Below are 18,525 nucleotides of genomic sequence, written 5' to 3'. Positions count from 1 at the left end.
CCTTCCTCCACACTGTTTCTCCACAGACGACTCCCTGCCTTCCCACATACTATCTTTTTTACTTACTATGTTTATTTTTTTTTGTTTGCTTCCCTCACAAATGCATAAACTGCACAAGGGAAGGAATCTTATTTTGTTGACTGATAAGTCCAAGTACGTAAAACTTAGAATAAGTTCTTTTAGTTGTTGGGAATTATATGACGGACACAATAATCCATTCTATTTGTTTAGAAACTCTGCCAGAATGGTATTTTCAATAGTTGCTGTGGAATTTTGAGATTCCTTGGTTTTGTATAGATTTGGACTGTACGGGGCTTCTTTACTCTTTAAAAGACACTCAAAAATCCCCCACAATGCTTCAAAGAGGAAGACAACAAAATACTGGGATATGTGCTCTGAGTGTTCAACAGAGTACAGCAGAACAAAGAAGTGTACCCGTTATATGCGTATAAAAAGAGAGAACAATCTGGAGAGTACAGCCTAGACCACTGGTTCCTTCCGACAGAACTATCTGCGAATCGCATGCCTTTTCAGAAGTATACGCCAACTCTGCAAATGATTTGTACAACGATGTAGTTTGATTCTGGTCAATACAAAACAACAACAAAAATACAAAAAAATTCTATAGTTGCTTAGGTGGTCTCCTAGGTGGAAAACATCTCAATCAGACTATTTTTAAACATATCATGCTGAGTCATACATTCAATATATATCACATAGAAGCTAAAAAAAATTCTGTGGGGCACATTAACGTGAATAACCTGTCACTATAGTTCAATATCCCAGTTATTTTCATCATTTTTCTAAACTGTTGCTCTGATGAATCCTAAATCTTTGTTATAATTTTCTTTTCATTTCCAGCAAAATTTTGCGGTGACCCTGGTATTCCTGCCCAAGGAAAAAGAGAAGGCAAAAGTTTCATATACCAGTCAGAGGTTTCTTTTAGCTGCAATTCTCCCTTCATATTAGTGGGATCGAGTACCAGAATATGTCAAGCAGATGGCACTTGGAGTGGTTCATCACCTCACTGCATAGGTAATATTAATTAAAGGTTGATTATTCTTAGTAATTTTGGAATTATTGGATACTAGTTACATTGAATAAACTAGGGGTGACTACATATGAAAAATAAATGTAAAATACAGAAGCAATTAGAAGGCGTTGAAAATGAACACAGTTAAAACATATGATGTTATATTTAGCATTTAAAACTTCCTGAAGATACACTCAAAATAATTTCTTGTTTATCAGTAAAATGAGAAAGAAAAAAACCTCTCAGATTAATAGAAGTAAGTACTAGCATTTTTGTATGCAAATTTTGTATACATTTTTACAGCTAATTTATCTTATTCAAACAACACGAAACTTGCTCCAAAAATTTTAAAAAGGTACACCGATTTCAAAATGGCTTTAAGCACATTTCTGTAATCTTAAATTAAATGCCACATTTGGTAAACCAACCAAATAATCTGTCATACAAACTAGCCAATTTAGAGACTACTAGTGCTACCATTTTTATATCTGAATCTCCTATAGGTGTCCATGAAAAATGAAAATAACTAAGCCTGTTTCTGGAAAAACTCTTGCTTCTTGAGGGGAATATTATGTTACCTAGATTATAATTTAGCAAAGTCCCTAAACAAATGTTTTATGCATGTGCTCTTCTTTCATATCCTTCATTTTTCCTTCACTTTTCATCCACAGTGAGTTGGATGTCAAGTGCTTTTATGTTAGAAGGGTTCAAAGTTCAAGAACTGCAAAATTCATGTAAAATGCAGTGCACCTGAATTCTTGCTTTAAGATTAGCAGACTTCTGTCCCTGGAGAGATGCTATTAGATTTATACTCTTTATTATTACCCCTGGACCTTTCATTGAGCCCCAGATCACTCAAAATTGTTTTGTATGAGAGGAATATAGATTAGATATAATTATAAGTTTTAAAGGAATATTATGTTTATAATCTTTATTTTAGAACCTACGCGGACCTCGTGTGAAAATCCAGGAGTCCCAAGGCACGGGTCTCAGAATAATACATTTGGATTTCAAGTGAGTACTTTAAATAAATATATCTATGTACTATAAAACTAGATTAAAAGGCTTCTTTGATTCATGCACATATAATCCTATTGGCACAAACAGAAAAACATCATGCTTATAGCTGTATTCATAAACATAAAAAGGTAAATGGCAGAAAAAGCATGAACGTAGAAGGAGATTAGGAGAAGAAAAATATGGTTTAAGAAAATAGTATAAGTGATTATGAGGATAAAATAAAGAAACATTGAAGATAGCTGTGAGCATAAGAAAAATCGACAGTAGTACATAAGAAAGGGGTAAATGAGAATAAGTGAGGGGGTAAATGAGTAAATTCTAAAGGATGATGTAGAGGAGTGAGGAAAAGTAAAGATAAAAGATGTTAAAGAACGAATGTATAAAAATGTGGTTATTTAATAAAGCAATTAGACTAAAACATGTTTCTCTTATAATATGCATATAATACCTAACTATTTTTAAGTGTTTTCACTGCTATGGGAAATGTCTGAGAAAATAATTTAACCTATATTTAGCCACATAGTTGGTTTGTTACAGTGCAATTCTTTAGCATGCCCAGTCTTGTGTGGCTGAATTTCTTATTTTCTCTTTTTCCAGTTTAGATTTTATGTAGAGATTCAGCAGGTTTTTCATTACAGGGGCCTAACAGGAGCCAAAGTGCATAGTGACTCCACAAGGAAATAGCCAATATACATATTACCCAATTGCCTTGTGTTTCAGGGTTTTCTAAATTGTACTATTTTGTGTGAAGCTCAGTGGGAACCTGAAAAACATCCATTTCTAAAGGAAGTACTCATCAAAGTTGCCATATTTTTGTTGCTAAAAATAGTTTCCATTTATCGACAGTCCAGGCACAGTATGAACATTGATTTGATAGCATTTCCAATTCTTCTGGTTTGCCTCAGGCCTGTCTACATAATATAAAAGTGTAATAAAAAAAGTGTCCCAGTCTCTATTATGTGGTATTTTTAGAAAACTTTAGATTCATATCTTTATAAAAGGTTTTATCAATTGATCTAAATAAATCCTGGAAAATGGACAACTAGTTAAAGAGCATTAGTCCTCATCATATAGATGAAGACACTGGAAAGGAATTTGATTTGGCTTTGATCACAGAGCAAGTCAATGAAAATATCCTGAGAGAATACAGAATTTTGATGTTAATGTCTGTGTACTAAATCAGGTGATTTTTTGAAGAGTAGGAGTCCTTTCTAATAGATACCCTTTGAAATAATGAGAATGGAAATGAGTAAGAATGAGTTTAGTATATTAGTCTAATGAAATGAATAGAATCATTAACTCTGTATTGTAAGAATTCTATTATAACCATTGAAAAATATTATTCCAAAGTTAACCTAACCCTGAGTTCATATTATTTAGCTAATAAACATTCATTTGATCATCATATTCTACTTAGATAAATATGAATAGACTAGATTTTAAAAATGATAAACTCTCTACATAATTACATTAATCTTTATAAAAATTATAAATGATGTACTGAGTATGTTAAATTAGGGACATCAACTTTCTTACATGCATGTGACTGGTGTGTGTGTGTGTGTGTGTGTGTGTGTGTGTGTGTGTGTGTCTATACATACTTAAATATATTTACTAAATCTGTACAGAACCAATGGAAATGTTAAAAGTTTATATAATTCTCACTAATATTAAAATATTGGTAGGTTCTAAATAGAATCCTGGAAAAGCCATCTTTATTGGTTGAGAAAACTCTTGCTTGCAAGTTAACAGAAGCTATTTTGAACTAGCTTCAGACTAAAAGCATTATAAGCTATGTGCAGGTAGACCCTAAGAAAGGGACCCCAAGGCACCCCCAAAGACTCCAAGAAAAGGGATCTAGGCGAGACCCATCAAGCCCAGAATCTAGGAACTGGGCACCAGGACTCAGTGTTTTCCACTACTCTGTGTTTGCTTACTTTGATTTTCTGTCTGCAAATTGACCTTATAGCCAAGGGTACATTTTTCTAATTATATTTCAGCCACATACAGAAAATGATTGTGTCTCAATCTCAGTTCCAGATTTCTAGAGAAAGAATCAGGATGTCTCAACTTTTGTATCTACACATGATTTGATCAGGTCAGCAGTGACTTAAGTAAAATTACAGCTGTTAGAAAGCTCACTTCTGAGAGGAATAAGAGAAAGGGGAAAGTGATGAATTACACAGGCTCTCAAATCATTTTCTTGATTTTTTTTCTTCGGTGTGTTTATTTACTCTTTTTCTATATAGATTTATGTATTAGTTTTTTGGACACAGCCATAATTATTAACATATAAGGATATATTACCTGTTGCCAGAGATGACAAATACTCCAGTGTTGAAAAAGGTACCCAACATAGTTTCTCCTATATCTAAAATATAGTTGGAATAATTTTTGGCTAAAAATAGATTGGTAGTGAAGGGAGTGGCTGTCAAAATGATTGATACAACATCTAGATTAATTATGGAGTAAATTCCAAACACACATATTTCACTAACTGCCATATTACTTTTTAAATTGAGATACAGGTTTTGGAAGACACATCATTAGTAGTTAAGACTTGTAACATTAAAGTTATTATAAATGTGAAATGTTTATAAACTGACTCTTGGATATTTAAGCCCAAGATATTGAACACTAAGATATTTAGCCCTACCAAAATGACCATGGTGATGATGTATGATTTCCAGTTTATAATCGAAATTAGTACATAAATACATTGAATGGGGCAAACGTTATAGTGTTTTATTACTTTGAAATGATGACTTTGATGCCATGCATTTTCAAACACAAATCTCATAAAATCAAATTCATTTTACTTATTTATTTTATTTGAGAGAGAGAGAGAGGGCACAAGTGGAAGAGAGGGTCAGGGGAAGAGAGAGAATCCCAAGCAGGCTCCACACTCAGCATGGAGCCCAACATGGGTCTCAATCCCACAACCCTGGGATCGGAACATGACCTGAGCCAAAATCAAGACTCAGATGCTCAACCTACTGAGCCACCCAGGTGCCCCCAAATCCAATTTTTAAAATTAAAAACTTATAATTTTTTAATACAAACTTATAGTATAATCTAAAATTCAAAAACTTTTTAAACCAGGAAGCTCAGGGCCAAAATTGATGCTCAATGAAAACTCCTTGGATCTTATCTTATGCATATGTTTTTATCCCTTCATTTTTATGGTCCTTTCCTTTTACTTCAATTTTATTAATCAAAATCTATGTGTCTTTTACTAGAAGCTACTTCACTTTTTCTTGGATACAAAGTTTAACATAAGCACAGAGTAAAAAATATAAATATAAAATGGTTGTTAAGATATATTACAGAGGAAGCCTATAAATTGTAAAGCCATATATATGTGTGTTATATAAATATATATCAAATAGATATCTTTAATATGTGATGTTAAAAATCAGACACAAATAAATACAGTGATGGAAGTTCTAGGAAAGCAAGAGTCATTTGCTATGAAATATCATGGAAGAGAAAGATCTTAGAGTGTTCTAAATTTATACAAAATTTCTATTATGCCTTGATTAGCTATCTAAACTTCACAGTTTAGAAACTGAGATATAACATATAAAAGAAATAAGGAATTAAAGAAGATAAATTATATTTACCAAGTACACATGTCTTAATATTTTATAATGCTTTTGTACAAAACATGAGATTTGCGTCCAACTTCATTTTTATTTAAACATTGGCTGGGGGCGCCTGGGTGGCGCAGTCGGTTAAGCGTCCGGCTTCAGCCAGGTCACCATCTCGCGGTCCGTGAGTTCGAGCCCCGCGTCGGGCTCTGGGCTGATGGCTCAGAGCCTGGAGCCTGTTTCCGATTCTGTGTCTCCCTCTCTCTCTCTGCCCCTCCCCCGTTCATGCTCTGTCTCTCTCTGTCCCAAAAATAAATAAAAACGTTGAAAAAAAATTTAAAAATAAATAAATAAATAAACATTGGCTGCAATTAAAATATAAATGGATAATTTTTAATTCCTGATATAAAAATAATATTCCATGTTTTTACATTGCATATAATTGGTTATCCAGAGCACTTTTTATTAGAAAATATTGGTGAGAAAATTGTGCCTAAATTTTTTTTTCAAGAATTTTTTGAATTGGATAATGTAAAATTATTTTTCCCAAAGGTAGCAAAATTATATTATTCACATTAGAAGTTAAATTAGAATCAGAAGGATATAACATCACTAGTTGGAAAAGCATGGAGAGCTATATAAAATATACTATTAAGTGGGCTAATAACTAAAAAAGTGTCTATTAATGCACTGTTATTTGGAGAAAATTCTGGTAATTTATTTAACTATAATAAATTCTGAATGAAAAATTAATTAGAAAATTTCTTTAATTCTAGTTATATTAGATATTTGGTATAAGTATTTGTGAATTTGACAAAACTAGTTATTACATGTATTAGTGACATATAGAAAGTCTTTAAATAAACTTTACATCTCTGGTATCTGGTTAATATCTAAAGCAGTATTTATGATGACTTCAGAAAAGTTTACAGAAATAAGGGGAAAAGTCTTACAAGTAAAAAAAAAAAAGGCTTTGTAATCCCACATGTTTCTTATATCTTATGATCATCAAGTCTTAATGAAGCAGCCTAAATGTACTCCTCAAAGAATAAACAGTGACTTAGCTTCATGCTATGTAAAGTGTAGAAGGGATATCCCTGTATGTAAAGAAACTATAGACATGTTAAATCTTTTTAATTTATTTTTTAACCTTTATTTATTTTTGAGAGAGAGACAGACAGGCAGAGTGTGAACAGCGGAAGAGCAGAGAGAGAGGGAGACAGAATCTGAAGCAGGCTCCGGGCTCTGAGCTGTCAGCACAGAGCCGACAAGGGGCTCGAACTCAGGAACCACGAGATCATGACCTGAGTCGAAGTTGGAGGCTTAACGACCGAGCCACCCAGGTGCCCCAATGTGTTAAATCGTAAGTTAGGTAAACAACTGATTTTGTAAAATTAAATTATTAGTCCCCATTCCTTCAGTTGATTTACCATTTTCAAGAGCTCTTGGTGCGCACGAGGGAGTAACACAGTCCCTAACCTAGAGAAGCTAACTTCTAGTGTGTGGGTGACTTTATAGGATAGATGATAACATTGGTAACTTTGAAAGTTGCTAAGGAAGGACATAAAAAAAGTTCTCCTACTCTGTTGCTACAGGGAAGCCTTTCTAAAAATGTTGTCTCAGATAAATCTTTTAGGATAAGAGCTAGGAAAAGAAAGTTGGGAAAGACATTTCATGCAGGGTAAACAGCATGAAAATATGCATGCATTAAGGGAACAATAAAAATTTGTTGTTATAAGAGTACAATTTGAGTAAAAGTAAGTGGTCAATGAAGAAACCAGAGGGATTGGCTGTGGTCAGGATATGGAGGCTTTTATTTGACAAGCTAATACAATGTAACTTAACCTATGGGTGATAAGCAGTAAAGATTTTAAGAAGGAGAATGCGAAGGTCACACTTTCATGTTGATTACTCTGACTTTAGTGTCGAAAATGAATTTAATTGTGGTCAAGATTGGAGAAATGGAAACAAGTTATATAATTATCACAATTGTAGTTATGATTATTGTAATTATAATTATGACAGTAGTTCTCAAAGTGTGGCCCCTGACCAAGCGGCGGCAGTATTAATTAGGAAATTGTGGGAAATACAGATTCTGGGCCTCCCCCACATCTACCCAGTCAGAAACTCTCCAGGGAGGCTCAGCTATCTGTGTTCTGGAAAGTCCTCCTAATTATGATATCTGCTACAATCTGAGAACCAAACCTGTAGAAAAGATACGAAGGACTAAAACAGGATATAAAAGTGGAGAAAGACAGAAGGGGGCAGTTTGTGAAAGATTTAGGAAGTAAAATTATCAGTATTTGGTGGTAAATTGAATGAGGGGAGATTCATGAGTGGAAGGTGGCAACATTAACTGAGTTCGAGTCTAAAAGTAGGATTGCTAGAGTGGTGGAGGTGATGGGTTGCGTAAAACCAGTTTGACTGAAGAACAGAATTGCAAAATCTACCTCTTGAGTCACATAAACGAGTCCATATAAGAAATGGACTGGCGATTGAGCATCTGACTTCGGCTCAGGTCATGATCTCGCAGTTCGTGCGTTCGAGCCCCCATCAGGCTCTGTGCTGACAGCTCAGAGCCTGGAGACTGCTTCGGATTCTGTGTCTCCCTCTCTCTTTGCCCCTTCCCCACTCATTATCTGTCTCTCAAAAATGAATAAACTTTAAAAAAAAAAAAAAAAAGAAATGGACTACTCCAAGGGCGCCTGGGTAGCTGAGTCAATTAAGCATCCAACTTTGGCTCAGGTCATGATTTTACTGTTTGTGAGCTGGAGTCTGGCATTGGGCTCTCTGCTGGCAGGACACAGCCTACTTTGGATCCTCTGTCCCCCCCGCGCCCCCTTCGTCCTGCCCCTCCCTGTTCTTTCTCTCTCCCTCTCTCTCTGAAAAATAAACAAACAACAATGACAAAAACAGAAATTGACTAGTCCATGCAGCACCATCTTGCACAGCTTCAGACTATGTGAACTGCATGTCCTGGAGCACAATTTGAAGGACTTCATTTATGTTGAATTCAGGGTGCACAATACTCCCTGGAGCTGAACAGTGTAGTGGCCCTGGACAAAATGGGTCCTTGAGGGGGGTAAGAGATCTCAAGGCTATCGTGAGGATGTCTTGGAAGAGAAAATGTAAGATAACTGAAAGAATAAGTGTTGCTATCAGAGAGCAACCATTGGAATGGAATGTTTCTTGTATGGCATCATTCTGAGTTATAGTGAGAATATGAGAAATGGTAGCATTTAGCTGGTCTCGAGGTCCAAATGGGATCTTGGATCAAATTATGTCACCTTAAGCTCAGCCTCATGTTATTTTAGCAAGTGCAAGTAGGAACTAAGTGGGAAGGAAGGAAACAAGGTGTTTGTGAAAAGTGCTACGAGGATGGCTGATCACTCTCAGACTCCGGTTTGCTGGGGAAGGCTGAAGTGGCAAACTGAATATCCCTCCCCTTGTCTTCCAGCTGTAATCATTTAATAAATCTTGATGATTTTTTTCCTGTAATGTAGTTAGAGCTAACCACGTCCTTCCCAGGTCTACTCCCACATGTTCAGCTTTTAGCCATTCAAATCTAATCCAGTAGTGCTGGCCTCGTGATTAAATCGCTGCTTGTCATTCTTTTTGCTGAGTAGTTTCTTTATGCAGTGGCTAAGTTAATTTTCCAAAGATGGTATTTTCAACACAAATTTTTCTTGCTCTGAGAGCTCTAGCAACTTTATGTTTTCATTAAAAAAAGACTTTAAATGCCATGGCCTACCATTGGAGACTCTTCAGAAATGGATTCTTACTTATGTCTTTGACTTAATAATTAAAGCTAGGATATATTTAAAACCCATGTGCCATCCGTGTATGGAGTAGATTATATGCCCTATTTCATTTAATTCTTAAAACAAATCTCAAGACAAATAATATTACCATCTTTATTTATAGATTAAGTCTCAAAGAGGAAATATAGCTTATTCAAGCAAGATCAGATCCAGAGTTAAAACCACATACACATTTCTGGGGTCTGTTTTCTTTTTCCTTTTTTTTTTTTTTTTGTTTTTTTTTTTTTGTTTGTTTTTCTGGATCTCACTGCTTCCCGCTTTACCTCCCCTCAACTTCTCAGCTCACCGTGTGAAGTATCCATGCCAATCAACCAAACGTACTTTCTTTTTTCCTGAACTATATGATGTCTATTTTAACCTTTCTGCATTTTCTCATCATGTTCTTATCTTTTCTACTTCTATATCAGTTGTTCTCAAACGTTATTGTTCATTAAAATCACATGGAGGACTTGTTACAACGCGGCTTGTTGGTCCCCTACTCAGAGTTTCTGATTCAGTGGGTGTGGAGTAAGTAAGGTCCCCGAATTTGTATTTCTAGTGACACTGAGGTTACTGGTCTGGGAACCACACTTTGAAAGCCGTGTTCTATGTTTTTATCTAAATTTCACATCCTTAAAACTTAGTGCAAACTTTGCTTGTCTTCCAGTGTGTATTTTTTATAATCCCAACCTTCAGTAAACACATTTGCATCTAATCTCATATTGTATTTACTGTCTTCCATATTCATTTGCCTCTTACACTGTTAGTTATCTTTATTTCCCTAACTTCATCCATTTTTTTTTATCTTTATTTAACTCTCTGTCTGTCTTGTAGTCACATGTAGCTTATTGGCTTTTAATATCTTATATATTTTCTTTAAACGACCATGGCAACATGTTTGGCACCTATACAAGCATTGGATACTTAAATATTTGACAATGATATGTACACAAAGAGATGTAAATTTATCCCTAGTTTTGATTTTTCCCCAATTTTATTTTAAATCAGTTTTAAATATCTTTTTCTTCCAGCTTTCACCATGCAGAATTTCTTTTGAAAGCATTTTCTCATCCAAGGTTTTTTCTATGTGTTGCCATATTTGAAGTTGCACTGGTATGTTTGTTTGTTTTTTTTTTCTCTGAAATCTGCTATAGGTAGGAAGTGTTGTGCAATTTCATTGCAAAAAAGGACACCTTCTTCAAGGGTCTACAACACGTACTTGCCTTCCCGACCTCACATGGAGTGGAATTCAGCCTGAGTGCATACGTAAGTACTGTGGGTATGAAGTTATACCTACCACAGATCAGAATTCTTACACATGGGAAATAAATCTGTATCTACACAAAAGATGTATTACGTGGATTTTTTTTAGATTATGATAGAACATAATTTACATATATTACTTTATTACTGTAAAATAAAACTTTATTACTGTATCATAATCCCAATGCCAATTAAGGAGCATTCTTTTTAAAGAAGTAAGAAGGCACGAGGCACAATTTTGTTCTTTCTTGCAAAGCTCTTTAATTGTGTTCAGCTTGGCCATCTGGTAATTTTAAATGATTATTAGTTTATCAATGCATAGATCTGCACCTATGAATCTGAAGTGCACTGAGGAGGCTCCAACTTAGTGCCTCTTAATCTTTCATCACTTCTGAAACCCTCTGAGAATGAGAAAGATAGAAACATTCATGGAAGGAAATACACATGAACATCTTGACCAAAAATTTGAATACTATTTCAGGCTTTCCTGGAGCTTCTAAATGTGCACTGACCCTAAATTGAGAGCACTTGTTGTACAGATTAAAGAACAAAACCCAAGGTCATGAAGCTGTCTTTTCTGACTTGCAGTTAGAAATAAGTTTCAGCTCGTGAATTACTTATCTCTTTCCCTCCCACTTTCTTTTTTTTATCTCCTTTCCTATCTTTTAAAATCATGAGCCTCTCAGGGAAAAACTATAATAAAGAGTTAGCAGGAGTAGAAATACTCATTAGAATGGTGTCCAGCTTTTAGGATTTGCTGAAGTCTGAATAAGTCTTGTGACTTCACTCTAGCCCTGTTCAGAACCACTCAATTGATCACGAGAGCCTCTGTGGACCCGCAGCTCACTGAAAAGCAGCAGAACACTCCACAGAGAAGTCACGTCACATGCCTGGTTGGCTGAAATTTAAATATAGCCAAATTCCTTAACAGAGAATTCAGTAGAGTACATACTTTAGAAACTGTGTGAGATGTCACTAGGTATTTCTTAGTAAACCAAAGTTATTTGATGACTTCAAAGGGATAGGATTTAACTAAAGCTGTTACTGAAAGTATCTCAGACTGCTACTATGTGCATAATGTGAGGGTTAAGAATGTATAGAGACAGACTATCTGTTTATCTTTAGCATTATTTCCCCCCAAAGTATTGAATGTCAATAACTGAATTATATTAAATATAAAACATGTAACAAACTGTTTATCAGATAATATTTAAAAATGTTAGCTCTTATTTATAGTTTTGTAAATCTCCATTGGGAAAGGGGTGGAAATTTGTTTTTCCAAACAAATTTGTCCACAGAACATTTTTTTTTTCAGAGACAAACTTTTAAGTATCCATATCCAGGAACAAATGATCAGAAATGCTGTCTGATTTAGGGAGAAAATTCCTTGTAGCATCGATCTCTGAGAAAAGGAATGTTATTTGTAAGACATAAAACACGTAAAGTGGGGGCAGGGCCAAGAAATGGCATATCAGTGGGTAAAATAGAACCAAGATAGCGAATCAAGAGTGGGAGGAAGCAAGGAGAAAAGGAGACAAAAATTAAAAGAATGAAAACACTGCTACTTATGGACCTAAAATATGACCAGAAAATTTCACATGTCAAAAATTATTAAATTGTACTTTCTATATTAGGAGATATTAATATCAGAATGACATGCTGAGCTGTGATTGTATTTAACTTTAGAAAATGTTTTTACAATTTAAAATAAATATAAAAAAATAATAAAATAATATTCCATAAACTGGCATAGAAAATCTGAGTTTGTCAAACTTTGACAGGTATCTTACTATAGGACCTCTTACATCCTTTAAAATGCTAATGTTTAGGGGTGCCCGGGTGGCTCAGACAGTTAAGCATCCAACTCTTAATTCCAGCTCAGGTCATGATCTCATGGTTCGTGAGCTTGAGCCCATCAGCTCTGTGCTGATGACGTTGGAGCCTGCTTGGGATTGTCTGTCTCCCTGTTCTCTCTGTCCCTACCCCGCATGCTCTCTGTCTCAAATAAGTAAACTTAAAACAAAACAAAAGCGTTTTTAATAAAATAAATAAAATACTAATGTGTATTGTAAGTGTCTAGAATAGTGATACAGTACACATATATTAGCTTAATTATCCTCAGCACGTTTTTCCCCCCCCCTCAGCTTACCTTTTAACAGCTACCAGTGTTCCACAGATGATTGCTTAGGACATGCTAGTCTATGAAATTAATATGTATATTGACATTGATACATTTTTCCTTGAAAAAATTAGAATAACTATGCAAAGGTGTATTTATCTTTACTCTTATCTCAGAATTTTCTTAACATGTATATAAAAAAATGAACACTTTTCTCTTTTCTTAATATAGCCCACAGCTGTAAACAACCAGAAACTCCTGTTCATGCAAATGTAGTAGGAATGGACCTTCCATCTCATGGCTATACTCTCATTTATACCTGCCAGCCTGGCTTCTTCTTGGCAGGTGGAACAGAACATAGAGTGTGTAGGTCTGATAACACCTGGACTGGAAAAGTTCCTGTTTGTGAAGGTAAGTTTTCATTATAGAAGCTCTTGACAGATGCTGTTATACTATTTCAGCCTTCCTAAAATGCAGGAGACAAACACTCAACTCAGATTAGCTTAGGAACTAGAGAAGTTTGTCAATCAACTCCAAGGGTAGGCACTTCTGGATCCAGAGGCACAGGAATATTATTGAGGTCTTTTTATAGTTTCTGTTCTATGATCTGTTTTCTCTTCTTTATTCCTTCTTCTAGTTATTTAATCATGGTAGGTGTATTAGCTTTCCGGGCTGTTGTAATAAAGTACCACAAGCCGGATACCTTAAAAAAGCAGAAATTTATTCTCTTACGGTTCTGGAGGCCAGAAGCCCCAAATCAAGGTGTTGGTAGAAACATGCACCCTCTGAAGTCCTTAGGGAACAGTCATGCTTCATCTCTTTCTTGTTTATGGCAGCTTCTGGCTATCCTCAGCTTTCCTTGGTTCATAAGTTGCCTCACAGCAATTTCTGCCTCCATTTTCACGTGGCATCCTTTCCTTTCTCTGTATGCCGTCTCCTCTTCTTAAGAACACCAGTCACTGGATTTCAGGACTAAATCACCTCTGGATCCCCAATTAATTACATCTTCAAAGACCCTATTACTAAATAAGGCCATATTTTGAGATTCTTGGTGAACATGAATTTTGGGGTCACATTATTCAACCTACCACAGTAGGAAAAATTGCTTCCAGCATCGCTGGGCTGATATCTTTTGGCTAGAAAGAGTTTTTGCCAAAACTTCTTGATCAGGAAAGCACTACTCAGGAGTCTGATCAGTTTTAAATGGAGCCTGCCTCCAAATCTGTCATTCAGCTAGGGTGATATAGTATTTGGACCAGGAGTGTCTACTTCTCTTGCTGCTTCATCAGGACAATCCCATCTGAATAAGATGTAGTGAGTTTACCGACAAAGGGTTATGTGTTCAGAACAAGGAATAAAGGAAATTTTTCTAGAATTCTTGATAAGGTCATAAATAAATTCCTTTTCCTTTTTTTTTCAGCCTTTCTAATTCCTCTTGTAGCATTCACACATGTTAACGACCTTCTCCTTTTTGAGATGTTTTCACTCTCTTCTCTTAGCAAGAACACTTCTCAGTTTGCTTTAAATTTTTCATGAGATTGAAAGATTAAAAGCCCATTTAAATCCAACAGGATTTCAATAACATTTTTATCTATCTATCCACTTTGCTGTTTATCATCACTACTATGGTAGGCTAACTCAGCATTATCTCTACTGGGACTCCTGCAGCAGCCTTATTTCCCTTAAAACCTTTTAAAGACATTATATTGTTCTAAGGGAGAAGACGACCCCTTACACAGTCTTCACTGCGTATATACTGAATGTCATAGCTCCTATAACTTTACAGGGACATCCAGCAACCCACATGATTTCCTTACTTTGAACTCCCTTTGATTTGGCTTAAAACTTCAATATTAACTCCTTAGTTTTGAGTCTTTCCAATTTCTTATAACATCATGGGTCACCTTAACACATTTTTATTTTTTAACACACACCCTACTAAATTATTTCTGCCTTTGTGCAACAGGAACATACCCTTAGCCTTCAGCTATCATGCTGTAATCAACTGTTTGCATGTTGGTTTATGAATTTAAAATAAGAGAATCCTAAAATGAAAAAGCAGCACTAATCTTTCCCTCATCCCCCTGGCCTACAATGGGGTAATTATTGAAGTTGTTGGCTTCACAACAAAAGTGTTGAGTAGGTACTGAGATGTTAGGATGAATAGGATATTTTGGAGAAAATTATATGCTATGCCTGAGAATAAAATGAACAATGCATCACTGTGTGTTATTAATTATATTAACTTCTGCAAACCTTTTTTTTTTATATAGCTGGTTCCAAAATATTGGTGAAAGATCCGAGACCTGCTCTAGGAACACCCAGCCCAAAGCTAAGTGGTTAGTAATTTCAGTAGTTTTTCTATAAGTCATCATTTCTAAAAGTGATCTACTATTTTCTTGACAAAGTGAACATTATATATATATATATATATATATATATGTATATATATATATAGTATATATACATATATAATGGAAAAAACTATGAATTAGACATGCTAATATTCTAAAAATAATGCTTATAGTTCTCTCTATAAAATATCCCTTCAGGAGTATCTGAAAATGACTATACTATAATGGCAATACTTTATTTTTTTATTTTTATGCTTATCTATTTTTGAGAGAGAAAGAGAGAGAGTACAAGCAGGGGAGGGGCGGAGACACGGAATCTGAAGCAGGCTTCAGGCTCTGAGGTGTCAGTACAGTGCCTGACGCAGGGCTCAAACTCACTAGCCGTGAGATCCTGACCTGAGCTAAAGTTGGACACTTAAACGTAGCCACCCAGGTTCCCCAGCAATGCTTTATTTAAAACATTAAAACAAAAATTAGATAAATGAGATATTATATATAATTTTTAAATATATATTTTTTAAAAGGAACCAAATACACTTGGTATGAGAGCAAAAGTTCAGCAAAATCTTCTATTTATTTTCAATTATTGATTTACAAAACAAAATTTTAAATTTAGTCATTAAAAACATGGTCTTTTAAGTCCTACAACCTTAATTTAGTTACCAGGTTATATAACCCCTATGCTATGACTTTAGAAAAGTTATATATCTGAGCCTCCGTTTTTAATCTACGCAAAAGAAACATGATTAGATTATTATAAATGAACTTCATGAAAATGAATTGTGAAGTGCTTAGCCCATAGTAAGACCTCAGGATATGAGAGCTGCTTTTTTAGTATTAGTCTGTATTTTATTTACACTTTATAAATTAAAAGCTACAAATAAAATTAAAGACAGCATTTAATCTGTACTTTGGAGATAGATTTGATCTAGTTACATTAAGCCAGAAACAGAATTAGGTTCTAATTTTAGTTGTGTTTAGAAGTTCTCTTTGGAGATAGATTTGATCTAGTTACATTAAGCCAGAAACAGTATTAGGTTCTAATTTTAGTTGTGTTTAAAAGTTCTCAAGGTACATGCTATAAAGCTGGAGTACCCACAAAAAAATAAGTCTGAAATACTGATTTATTCAATGTGCAGTGGAAATAGACTCAATGTCACTAAAGCAATCAGAGAATATGTCAACATAAGAGAGTAAGTTTAGCAATGGAGTCAGAACACCACAGTGGTCAATCAATGCAGACTTTTCCGAGGGAGATGGTTTATCTAGTAGTAGATAAGCATTTTGAATAAAACTCTAGTACATCAAATGTAAAAGTGGACTGTCCCAGGCAAAACATGACCTATGGTCACCAATAAATAAATCAGACAGGCAAAAAAAGTTAAAAAGAATATGGAAGAAGAACACAATTAATTAGCTTGACCCAATTTTCATACATAAAGATTTCTGTATCAAACAATTATAGAATATATATTTTATTCAAAGCACATGGAATATGTATAACAATTGATTATATATTAAATAATATATACAAATGCATAAATTTCAAAGCAAAATTAGCCTTCAGGGCTCATATCTGACCATGATGCAAGTAAAAGTTGATAAGAAAATAGGTCCATTTAAAAAATTTCTGAATACTTAGAATAAAAAACAAAATCAATATTTATAAGTAACTCCTAAATTAAAGAAGTAATTTAAAAACTATATAACCCTAGAATTTAGGTATATTGAAAAATCTAAATATCAAAACTTTGGCTGTATACGAAAAGCAAAGTTGTGAGGGGAATTTATAGCTTTAAATTCTTACATTAGAAAAGAAGAAAGCCTCATAACTAATGAATTAAGTATCCTTGTTAAGAAGATATACAAAGTAGAACAGAATAACAAAAGAAAGCAGAAAAATAAATACAATAATAAAAATGAACTAACAACCCTCCCCCCAAGAGACACAATGGAAGAAACAGAGCCAAAGGTAGTGTTATGGGGGGAAAAAAGTGGAAAATTTCTGATAAGATTGCTCGCAAAAGAAACAAATATTAAATAGTATAACAAAAGGAAATGTGAACATAACTACATTAGCATTGATTAGATCAATTATATTAATTAAAAGTATCAATAACAGTCAACTCTAAATGAATGGACAAATTGCTAGAAAAGAATATCTTACCAGACCTAGAAAACAAAACTTGAATGATCCTACAAAACTGAAGTAGAAGTTGAAAACTATTTCCACAGAGAAAAAAACAGGTCCTTATGGCTCTACTGATGAATTCCACCAAACTTGCAAGGAGCAGAACAGATCATCCCATTTTATAAAATCTCTTCTAGTCAAGAAAACTCATTCTATAAGTCCAACATAATTCTAATAACTCATAAAGAGATTATACAAAAGGGAAAATTGCAAACTCATTTGACTCAAGATGTACAGATAAAAATATCCTATGTAAAATCTTAGCAAATCAAATCCAAAATTATAAAATCTAACAGAATAACCAAAAAATGACACATCAGAAACAAACTGGGTTCATGATACATATGCAAGAACATTTTTATGTTAAATAATCCTTAAAAGTAATCTGTGAATTACGAGATTAAAATGCAAACAATGTTGATCAGCACAATACCTACACAGAAAATAATTGATAAAATCAACACCTATTTATAATTTTAAAAGATGCTTCATAAAGTTGGAAGAGGAAAGGAATTTCTTTAACCTGAGTAAAAATATCTATAACTCTTCCAGGTGAATGTTATCTTAAATGGAATAACATTAGAAACATTTAATTGAAAATCATGAGGCACTGTGATTAGATTACTCCAAAATAACAGGAATGATATTTGGGAATTGTGTCAGTCAGGAACATGATACTACATTTAACAACGCTATGAAGCCTGTGAAGTAAAGTTGAAATTCAGACGTATTGAAAGAAAGGATCGTGCCATCTTAGTCTTCTTTTCATTGATATCCACATCAGTGATAGTGGGATGGCATTTTAGAGTTTCAAAGAACTGCCAAATACACGTTCATATCTAAATCTCAAAATAGACTAAACATAGAAGTATTATCATCCCCACTGTACATGGGAATATAAATAACCAAATAGTGTCTGCTTCGTCCAACCTGAGTTACATTTCTCAAAAAGTAGAGAGTAGAAGTGGCATTGTGGAGCCAGCAGGTAGAGGTTCAGCACAGACCATTCTGTGCATTCTTCCAAGCTTTGCATTCAGTGATGTCATATTGGTAGTAGGTTGAAATCTGTTATTCTGGGAATATATACACTATGGAAATCAGCAAATACTGCATATCAGTTTTTGGTTTGTTTTGTTTTGGTTTCCTGGAGACCCA

At 34.4% G+C, this 18,525-nt stretch overlaps 1 protein-coding gene across 4 annotated transcripts in view; it reads left to right on the top strand.

Moving 5' to 3' along the window:
• CSMD3 (CUB and Sushi multiple domains 3) overlaps positions 1–18,525 on the top strand; it is a 1,253,459-nt gene that overhangs the window by 1,213,578 nt on the left and 21,356 nt on the right. For all 4 annotated transcript variants that reach the window (XM_040494274.1, XM_040494275.1, XM_040494273.1 and 1 more), the window contains 5 exons: positions 862–1,035; positions 1,974–2,047; positions 10,598–10,709; positions 13,057–13,236; positions 15,099–15,164. In XM_040494274.1, coding sequence (XP_040350208.1) covers positions 862–1,035; positions 1,974–2,047; positions 10,598–10,709; positions 13,057–13,236; positions 15,099–15,164 — 606 coding nt within the window. The remainder of the gene's footprint in view (positions 1–861; positions 1,036–1,973; positions 2,048–10,597; positions 10,710–13,056; positions 13,237–15,098; positions 15,165–18,525) is intronic.

The sequence above is a fragment of the Herpailurus yagouaroundi genome, unplaced genomic scaffold, assembly GCF_014898765.1.
Source record: "Herpailurus yagouaroundi ecotype Mexico unplaced genomic scaffold, PumYag 186, whole genome shotgun sequence".
NCBI lineage: Eukaryota > Metazoa > Chordata > Mammalia > Carnivora > Felidae > Herpailurus > Herpailurus yagouaroundi.
The sequence above is the reverse complement of the archived record's forward strand: the minus strand, read 5'-3'. Positions and strand labels throughout refer to the sequence as shown.